General features: G+C 42.9%; 1 protein-coding gene across 1 annotated transcript; it reads left to right on the top strand.

Annotated features, from left to right (window-relative positions):
* The first annotated feature begins 1,198 nt into the window (after window positions 1-1,198).
* ALDH1B1 (aldehyde dehydrogenase 1 family member B1) lies at window positions 1,199-6,186 on the top strand. Its single transcript, XM_075263881.1, has 2 exons — window positions 1,199-1,293; window positions 4,582-6,186. Exon 2 carries the CDS (start codon window positions 4,589-4,591, stop codon window positions 6,080-6,082), a length of 1,494 nt encoding a protein of 497 aa, XP_075119982.1. The 5' UTR covers window positions 1,199-1,293; window positions 4,582-4,588; the 3' UTR covers window positions 6,083-6,186.
* Window positions 6,187-10,930: the final 4,744 nt, after the last annotated feature.

Here is a 10,930-nt window from a genome sequence, read left to right as displayed (position 1 = left end):
TACCTGTGATCTTCGGGCCTCTTTAGTGGCATCCTAGATGTCAAATGGCCCAGGCTGGCGTTTTTATGCGTTGTGATGCCAGGCCTGGCCCATGTGACATCTGAAAAGACCCTAGAGTATAATAATAGTTCGTGGTTGGTCCTCTATGGAGCATAACACTGTGTGGAGGAACCACTATGGAATATTATTCTGTGTGCAGGGGCCACTGTGTATCATAATACTGTGAGCCACTGTGAGACTTAATACTGTGTGGAGGAACCACTATGGAATATTATTCTGTGTGCAGGGGCCACTGTGGATCATAATACTGTGAGCCACTGTGAGACTTAATACTGTGTGGAGGGAACACCATGGGATATTATACTGTCTGGAGGAGCCACTGTGGGACATAATACTGTGGGCCACTGTGAGACTTAATACTGTGTGGAGGGAACACTATGGGATATTATACTGTCTGGAGGAGCCACTGTGGGACATGATACTGTTTGGAAAGGACACTATGGGACATAATACTGTGTGGAGGGGCCACTATGAGACATTATACTATATAGAGGGGCTCATTGGATGTAACTCTATTTTCCATTGTTCAGAAATGGAAACTAACCTTTTTCTTGGGCTTAAATAATGATGACATAACCTTGGGGTGGGTCATTGATATCCGATTGGTGAGGGTCTTACATTCGGAAACTTCACCAATCAGCTATTCAAAGTTGCAGAACCACATGGGTGAACTCTTCCCTTTCCTAAAGTAAGCCAGTGATATGTTTATTTGTCACATGACCTATTCAACTGAATCAGGCTGAGCTGTAAGAACAAGCACAGTAGCTGTACAATGTTGTGCTTGGTAAGCAGTGAAGAGGGTCTTTAAGCGACTTGTCATGGTGCCAGGTGTGGGGCTCATCCTTATCCGATATTGATGATTTATCCTAAGAATAGGTCATCAACATTACAATCATCTGCCTTTTGGTCTTATGAATGTACCGTGTGCTATTTTATAAAGAGATGTTGATGTTTTTTCTGCAGTGCTCTGAGGATCTGGTTATACAGAACTGTATACACATTAAGCAGTATTTATCTGACAGCTGAATGTTATCTTGTGTTCTCTGTATGCAGCACAAGCACTGCGTTGGTAAAGCTGATTCTCTTCCCTTACTGGCTTATGCACATAAAGAGGAGGAGGGAAATGAATAAGATCCCCTCCCTCATATAACGTTTACTAGAATAACCAGCGAAATGAGACAAGCGATGTAAGGACTTATTGAAAGCATTCATCTGTCACTGAACTTTTGCATGGTGAGTATTCTTTTGTATTACTACAGGATATTTCTATTGCTATTACTCCAATTTCTGAAGACACAGGAACTCATAGCAAGCTAACAACACATTTCCAGAGCCGCAGGAAGCAACATTTCTCATTGGCCTTACAGTGATGTGCCATGCTATTATGTGCACAGACGGCAGTAATGTTTTATGGAGCAGTGAGTTATATAGCCGTCATTGTGTCAAGTCACCATTTTTATCACAGCTGCAGTCAGCACATCATGGATGGAACAAATATTATTTTGGAGTCACACAGGACAAAATAGATCGCCTTCCAAGAATACCACTGAAAAATGAATTGAATAACAAGCTTACATATATCCATATTGGTAGGATGGATTTAAAACAGTTCAACACAGGGCACAAGGAGGTCTCAGGTTAGACAGATTGTCTTAGTGAAACATCCACCTGTGTTTGGCTCTGCTCCCTGCACGGTGCAAGCAAATCTCTACTTGTTCCTATATACGTATATATAACTCCAATTCAAGATGGTCTTCAGAAAGGTATCTTAAGAAATATATTCTTTTCTTAGATTTTTACTGATACTGTATATTGCCCTAGATCATGCTAGAGAGAGCATCACGCATGAAAGCATATGACTATGTATTTCTACAAAGTCTGGGTGATGCAGTGACTATATATTAGTCCCCTCACTGCTACAATGGCTACTGTGCTAGCTAAGGAATAAGGAAGTTGAAATAAGGATCATAATAGACTGCATGCAAAGAAAACACAGAGCACATTCATAAAACAGAGCTCCCTGCATAGTTCAGATTCTTTGCAATGCAGATAAATCACCATTAGGTCTTTAAAACAGGATTTCTGTCTTTATGCTGTTCTTGCTGTCAAAATAACATAAACATAGAACTCCAACCGACTCAATTAGAATTCAGTAGGGTCCATCGCTTACAATGTAAACACAGCATTTGGAAATATGTGGTTTAAATTAGCTCTATCATTGGGAAATGTCATTTTTAGCTAATCACATCCTTGCATAGCCTTTAGAAAGGCTATTTCACACCTACCTTTTGTATGTAAATTGCCTCAGTAGTGTTTGAAGAAGTCCATTTTTATTCATATGCTAATTAGCCTTCCCCGTGCACCGGAAGTGTCTGCCTCTGCTATTCTCTCTGTATGCTAACAGGTAGATGAGTCATCAGCACAGCTGTGCATACACATAGAGAATAGCAGAGAGGAGTGCACAGTTCCAGTGCATGAAGAAGCCTAAGTAACATATGAATAAAGACTGACTTATTCAAAGACTACTGAGGCAGTTTACATACAAAAGGTATGTGTGAAATAGCCTTTCTAAAGGCTATGCAAGAATGTGCTTATCTAAAAAAGACTTTTCCCAATGACAGAGCCATTTTAAAAAAGATGTTATTAATGCTGTGATACTGTATCAATAAATGTATTGGGATCCCACTAATTACAGGTTCCACTATGAATCAGCAGTGGTACAGAGAGAGTTCATTGTAACCTCGCAGACATGTATGGGATTGTGCTTGAATACCAAACACTGTAGTGTAGTGTAGTGCAGTGAGAGGATTATATAAGCATTAGAGATGAGCGAACAGTGAAATGTTCGAAGTTCAATTCGAGTAGCCACTCAATACACAACTGTTCGATCGAACATCGAACCCCATTATAGTCTATGGGGAATAAATACTCGTTTAGGGGGAAACCACTATTCGACTCAGGAGGGTCACCAAGTCCACTATGACACCCCAGGAAATGATGCCAACACCCTGGAATGCAACTGGGACAGCAGGGGAAGCATGCCTGGGGGCATCTAACATGCCCAAGTCACTGTATTACGTCGGGATCCCTGTCAGCTTGCGATATGTGCAAGCTGACTTTTTCTCATTGGAATGCATTGACCAGCGTTGATTGGCCGAATGCCATACAGAGTACAGCATTCAGCCAATCAACGCTGGTTCTGCCAGAAGCTTGTCTGTGAGGAGGCGGAGTCTAAAATCGGACCAGAATGGGGACTGCTGTGGACCGATCTTAGATTCCGCCTCCTCCAGCAGAACCAGCATTGATTGGCCGAATGCTGTACTCTGTATGGCATTCAGCCAATCAACGCTGGTCAATGCATTCCTATGCTGAGATTTAGCAGTGCTGGCCATGCGCTCAGCTCGGCTACATCGGAGATGCAGTCGAGCTGAGCACATGGCCAGCACTGCTACACCGGAGATGTGAACCCTGCTGCACACTCAGCTCTGCTGCATCAGAGATGCACTGAACCCTGCTGCACACTCAGCTCTGCTGCATCAGAGATGTAGCAGAGCTGAGTGTGTGCTGAAACCTGCTGCACACTCAGCTCTGCTGCATCTCAGCAGAGCTGAGTGTGAAGCAGGGTTCCGCGCACACTCAGCTCTGCTTCATCTCCGGTGTAGCAGTGCTGAGCGCACGGCCAACACTCCTAAATCTCGGCATAGGAATACATTGACCTGCATTGATTGGCTGAATGCCATACAGAGTACAGCATTTGGCCAATCAAAGCTGGTTCTGCCGGAGGAGGCGGAGTCTAAGGTCCGTCCACAGCAGTCTCCATTCTGGTCTGATTTAGACTCCGCCTCCTCACATACGAGCCTCCGGCAGAACCAGAGTTGATTGGCCGAATGCTGTACTCTGTATGGCATTTGGTCAATCAACGCTGGACAATGCATTCCTATGGGAAAAAGGTCACCTCGCGCATATCGCAAGCTGACAGGGATCCCGACCAGATAGAGCCCCAAAGAACTGGGTGAGTGACATCCCCACCTAAATAAAGGTAGTCCCTAGCTAACCCTGCCTGTACATCTATCCCTGTCTCACAGTCACATAGTTCACAGTCTCATATGAACCGGATATTAAATCCACTATTCGTATAAATTGGAGGTCACCTGATTTATCCAGCCAATTACTTTTTCCGATTTTTTTTCAATGCCTCCATTGTTGTAGTTCCTGTCCCACCTCCCCTGCGCAGTTATTGGTGCAAAAAAAGCTCCAGGGAAGGTGGGAGGGGAATCTAAATTTTTAGTGAGTTTGCCACCTGGTGTTCGACTCGAATAGAACATCTCGAACAGCCTGATAGCCGATCGAACATGTACTCGATCGAACACTGTTCGCTCATCTCTAATGAGGATGTCTATATTCAGCTTTGACACTAAACTAAATTTTCAGCAAAATTTATGACTAATCTTTTTGATTATGACTAATCTACTAATCTTTTTGATTATGTAAGCTGTATTTAATAATGTATTTCTTTTCTAGTGAAGCCATGCTCCGTTTCCAGACCAGCTGTTACAGATCATATTTTCGTTATTTTGTATCTCATTATTCTGTAACAAAAGTAGAGAAGCCTTTGGAAAAAGTCTATTACACTAAACTGTTCATAAACAATGAATGGCATAATGCAGTCAGTGGGAAGACATTTCCAACCCTGGACCCATCTACTGGAACTATCATAACTGAGGTTGCAGAAGCAGACAAGGTTGATGTGGATCTTGCAGTTGGTGCTGCAAAGTGCGCCTTTAAGCTGGGGTCTCCCTGGCGCTGTATGGATGCGTCACAAAGAGGCCAGCTTTTAAATTGTCTTGCAGATCTTATAGAAAGAGATAAAGTATACCTGGCCTCCTTGGAAACACTGGATAATGGTAAGCCTTTTTCAATGGCTTATCATATGGATGTCGGAGAAACCATGAAGATTTATAGGTACTTTGCAGGATTTGCAGACAAATGGCATGGGAAGACTATTCCTATGGATGGAAACTACTTTTGCTATACCAGACATGAACCAGTTGGTGTTTGTGGCCAAATTATTCCATGGAATTTTCCATTGGTAATGCAAAGCTGGAAACTTGCACCAGCTCTAGCTACTGGAAACACAGTTGTTATGAAAGTTGCTGAGCAGACACCACTGTCTGCATTATACGTAGCCTCCTTAATAAAGGAAGCTGGATTTCCTCCTGGCGTGGTGAACATCTTAACTGGCTATGGCCCTACGGCAGGGGCAGCAATAGCAAGACACATGGACATTGACAAAGTTGCATTCACAGGATCGACCAAAGTTGGCCACTTAATTCAACAAGCAGCTGGTGAATCAAATCTCAAAAGAGTAACACTGGAGCTTGGTGGGAAAAGCCCATGTATAGTCCTGGCAGATGCAGACCTGGGCCAAGCAGTAAAGCAATGTCATGAGGCTCTGTTTTTTAATATGGGTCAGTGTTGCTCAGCAGGCTCCAGAACCTATGTTGAAGAATCTATTTATAATGAATTTTTAGAATGGACCATTGAGAAAGCCAAAACAAGGAGAGTTGGTGACCCCTTTGAATTAGACACAGAACATGGTCCACAAATAGATAAGGAACAATTTGACAAAATTTTGGACTATATTAAAATTGGCAAAAAGGAAGGAGCTAAATTAATGTGTGGTGGAGAGCGCCATGGAGATAAAGGCTTTTTTATCAAGCCAACTGTTTTTGCTGATGTCCAGGATAACATGAGGATTGCAAAAGAAGAAATATTTGGCCCTGTACAAACGGTATTAAAATTTCGAAAGTTAGAAGAAGTTATTGCAAGAGCAAATCACTCAAAATATGGATTGGCAGCAGGTATATTTACTAAAGATTTGGACAAGGCAATGCACTTGACTCAAGCACTACAAGCCGGTACAGTGTGGGTCAATACATATAACGCGATGAGTTGTCAGACACCATTTGGTGGCTATAAAGAATCAGGAAATGGAAAAGAACTTGGAGAGGATGGACTTTAAGCTTATATGGAAGTGAAATGTGTCACAATAAAAATCCCACAAAAGAATTCTTAACAATTAAGAAAGAATATGGAGAAATGCAAAATATGAAGAAACAATATCTTAAAAATGATATTTAAGAGACTAAATAGATGTAAAAATTGTAAAAGTAACTCTACTTCCACTTAAAATATATTATTTATATTTATTATCAGCATTATACATTCTACTTTGTAAGTACTGTAGTAAGGATCCCCAATATGACGAGACAAATTTGGTCTAGGTCCATACTGTATTTCTCATTTTATAGATGGGAAACAAGGGATTTTTCTCATTAATTTATATAGAATCAGTGAAAAAAAATTGTAGGGTGTTCTAATATATAATAATTATGGAACCAAATTAAATAATGCTAAGGGCTCGTTCACATCCGCGCCCAGGTGTCCGTACTTGAGGTTTCCGTTTCCTGCCTAAAACAGAGGCAGGAGACGGAAACCTGCAGGAGTCTCTCTCATCCATTCATTTGAATGGGTGAGAGAGATGTCCGGCCGTGCGCGGCGGTGAGCGTTTTGCGGGGTAAAACGGGGTTTTATAATCCAGACACAGAGTCGGACATGCAGTACTCTGTGTCCGGATAAAAAAATCCGGTATCGCGGCGGAGAGCCTAAAACGCTCACCGCCGCGCACGGCCGGACCCGATCTGTGGTTTCCGTCTTCTGGCATGCAGAAGACGGAAACCATAGAACGGAGACCGTGAACGCAGGTGTGAACCTAGCGTCAGACAGTCTTCTTAAAACTTGTATTATGTCAATACTATTTTATTCCTACTTATCAAACTGTAATACTGCCCAATAATGTATTGGGTTTTGTTTTCTTCTCTTTTCAGAAAATATTTTTATTCACCTTAGGCTTTTCCCCAGATGGCTAATATGGCCACCAGCACAGACAGTGTTATATCCATATGTTACTGCATGAGCTGCAGAGGATAATATCGTGCAGTGTTCAATGTGGCCGAGAGAATGGCAATGAAAGAAGTCCATAGCTCCTTGCACTACCACAGGTTTCAACTATGTTTAGCAATTGACTCAATTAAATGTAGGATTCCTAATGGAGACAAAATTTAGCTGTTTCAAGACCTCTCGTGGGTCACTCTACAAAAGCAATGCCATCTCTGCCCCCTACTCTACTGAGAGACCAGCAGCTTCCTTACAGATGGAGCTTACCTTTTGTCTTGACTGCCCGGAGTAGGCAGCTCAGCCATGCTGTATACTTTTTCTGACCTACAGTCCTTCTATGAGACAATGGTGATTCTCCACCCAGAGTTAACCGACTGGGAGCTGGGCTCCGCCACTGCCGCCAACCAAGGTGTGGCAACTGTAGAAACCGAAACAATGAGAATTGTTGTCTCCGATGCTGTCTACTTGGAACCCTTGCCTGGAAGGATCCCCCAAGTGAACTCTTGCCTTTCCCATGGCAAGCCCTTTGCATAGCAATAACTTTAAATGCTATAGTTTTGCTGCTTCATTAGCAAATTATGCAGGTCCCCATGTTTTTGCTTTCATATTAGATTATTACAGTGTGAGTTATATCCCACCTCTATTTCCCACATCCCTTCATAACAGTGCCAGGCCTTGCCTATACTCAGTCTCTACCTTAGACCATTATTCTACTATAAGGCTCCCTTCTAGTTTTGTTTCCCACTTGAGGATTCATTTGGTTTATTTGTTTTTGCTACCTATAGCTATTATTGATTAGCCCCTGGCAGGAGATTTAGTGCTGCCCACAATTTGTTACTAAATTGCTTGCATGTTATGTTCTCCCTGTTGGTGTCTTTTCCCTCCCCTAACTCCTCCCCTTCCACCCACCATTATTACAAGATGGGTTGTCACAGAGAGCCCCCCTCACTGACTGATGTGAGAAATTAATCTGCCTACTATGATGAGTGAGATCACCTCCTACATTTGCGGTTTCTCTTCCTCCTAGCTATCCATAGTTAGATGTGTCTCTTTGAACATGAAGGGCCTGGGCTCTAACACCAAGCGCCACATAATTTTGTGTGAGCTCTATTCCCTCCAGGCAGATGTAGCGTTTCTTCAGAATACACACTATGACCACACTGTTACATTTTACTTTTTTTTCCAGCCCTCCATCTTCTCTCCTGGTCAGATCATCTAAGAATGTTTTCTGTAACCTTGTCTTCTACTCCATTTCCAACTTGATGTTGTCACTGGCACCTTAATGAGGTCTTCCTTAAAATTCCCACATCCCAGGTACCCTGTGAAAGCACCTAGCAAATCATTTTCATGCTAATCTAGAATCGGTGTCTACAAGTATAGTCCTATGGAAAGCTCATAAGGTAGCTACTTGCAGGCACTGTATTGCGTTCACATACTAGCTTAAAAAGTACCGACAAGGTAGGGCGCAGGCACCGATAACCTGAATCTGTGCTCTCACTGACACTGGTCTTCCCTGACTGTCTAGCATGTTTAAGAGAATACCTGGCAGGTTGTCACTCACCCACATTCCTGCTGGAATCACTGTCCTCCTTCAAAGCTCCTATCAAAGATGAAGAGCCATCAGGAGTTCTGAAAGGTCTCGCTAATAGTAAAGCCCCTGGCCCAGATGGATTCAGGTATATTCATGTATATGACTTTCAATAGCTAGACAGTACTCTTTCTGGTACATGGAGATTTAGCTCACACCAACCTATAACACCAATCTATATTCTGCAACTATCCACAGCTATTTCGGGAACTTAGAGCACTCTTAAAGAGGACCTTTCACCTTCTGGGTCACATACGGTTTTATACACCGCTAGAAAGCCAACAGTTTCCTGTTCTGTGCCCCGTGTGAAGAGCTATCAGTGCCGGTACCATAGCTCTTCACTGTCAGAAGGGCTTCTGGACGGAGGTGCACTTTTTTTCATTTTATTTTACAGGGGGCATCATTAGACATCTTTTTTGAACTTTTCCTCCAAACACTTGAAGATGGCCAGGTTGTTCCTTTCTCTGTGTACAGCGGCCAAAATCCTTATTGCTATACTTGAATATGTTAGGTGCTGATCTCCTGGCCAGTACAAAATACCTTTGTAACCTGGAATACATACAGGGGTGAACCTACCCCTTTCGCCGCCCGAGGCGAACGACAGAAAGCCACTCTCCCCCCCCCCCCCCCGGAGGAGGGGGCGGAGCAGAGGGGGCGTGGCAGAGCGAGGGGGCGGAGAGAAGCAAAGGGGCGGGCTTAGCGGTGTTCGCAGGCAGGGAGAGGACCTGCTCTCTGCCTGAGCATGAGGGGAGGCAGCTGGAGCAGCGCTGCTTCAGCGGCCCCCCCAATCCACCGCTCAGTGCTAAGCCAGTCCAGGACAGCTTGTCCTGGACTGGCTTAGGTAAGCAAAAATGCTGCCTTCCCTGGGGCCCTGACATGGGAGGTGCGGCGCTGATTATACATAGAGATGTTTTAATCTATTTCGACCCCATGGGATGCCTACTACATAAATGAACGGCTTCTGACCATACCTCCCCCAGGGAATTAGACCTGTATAGGGCTTTCTCTCCTCCATTTATCCTCCCTTCTGTTTTGCTTCTCCCCCTTGTCTCTTGCCCATATGTGTCTTAAATACCTCTGCTTGTATTTGTTACCTTTTCAACAGAATTTGGAAATGTTTTGCGATTATGTTGTATTCCTCATGGAGAGTTCAATAAACTTACAATAAAAAAAAAAAAAGTGGGGTGCCAGGTCAGCACCTTGCATATCAAAACTATGCATGATGTAAATGGTTCTCAATCCTACTAATATTATATCCTTCCTACTAATATTATAAATGTGAACGTTTGGATGTTTGTTATTCATAGATAGATTGGAACCTCGATTAACACATAGGCTACTTTTTATCACAGTAAATATTTCCAACAAACACTGTATGGGCCACTGTTGGACATTATACCATGTGAAGGGGTCACTATGGGACATTATACCGTGTGGAGGGGCGACTGTGGGAAATTATGGGTTGTGTAAAAGGGGATTATACCATGTGGGGTCCAAAACAGGGGCTGCTCTGCCGTGTGGAGGTGGATGGGCCCTCCAAGTTAAAAGTTTGCTTTGGGGCCCAGTCTTGGCTAGATACGCCCCTTGCTGCAAGGTATAGCGTGTTCTCAGACACTGTCACTATATAAGTCTTTCCAAATGTGTGATATCGGTTCAAACGTCTGTCTTTACAAGGTGGCTAGGTAGGTCTATTTAAGTGGCCAGGTCACACCATTGCTGAATAACACTGTGAGTTCCATCTATTAGCACACTCTGTGCAGTTCTCTTATTCTGGCTTACACTTCCAGTCATAATTCCATATAGTTTTATTCTTTGTTGATTTTTTCTTTGTATATGCAGATGCCCACTGTATCTTCTCTTTTTCTATAGTACAAAAGAAGAATATTCAAATACATGTGGCAGAGATAGAGTATTAACACGAAGTTAAGATATGTGAGGTGTCTGGCATGGCCCCCAAGCTCGCCACCCTGCAAAATAGTAATTCTATAAATAATAACAATGATCTATAGTTTTATGCAATTCTAACTGACTTTGTAGGGCCATATTAGTTGCAGAGCATGGATCTCAAGAGTGCCCTTCATTTCCTGGAACATAGAATTATTTAGTTTTCGCGAAGCCACAATATTGTGCAACACTGAACCTTAGATTACAGTATAAGGAAAGTATTGGTAAAATGAAACATAAATCAGACAGTATAAAAGTTGTTTTTCGCAGGTTATGAAAAGAGTTGTCTCTTTCATCTCAGTGAGGCTCGTGGATATACCCTTAGGATATTCTTTGGTTAGGCCCAGTTTATCTTCAGTTCTTTCTTCGTGACACCAATGG

This window comes from Leptodactylus fuscus, chromosome 1 (assembly GCF_031893055.1).
Source record: "Leptodactylus fuscus isolate aLepFus1 chromosome 1, aLepFus1.hap2, whole genome shotgun sequence".
Classification (NCBI taxonomy): domain Eukaryota; kingdom Metazoa; phylum Chordata; class Amphibia; order Anura; family Leptodactylidae; genus Leptodactylus; species Leptodactylus fuscus.
The sequence above is the reverse complement of the archived record's forward strand: the minus strand, read 5'-3'. Positions and strand labels throughout refer to the sequence as shown.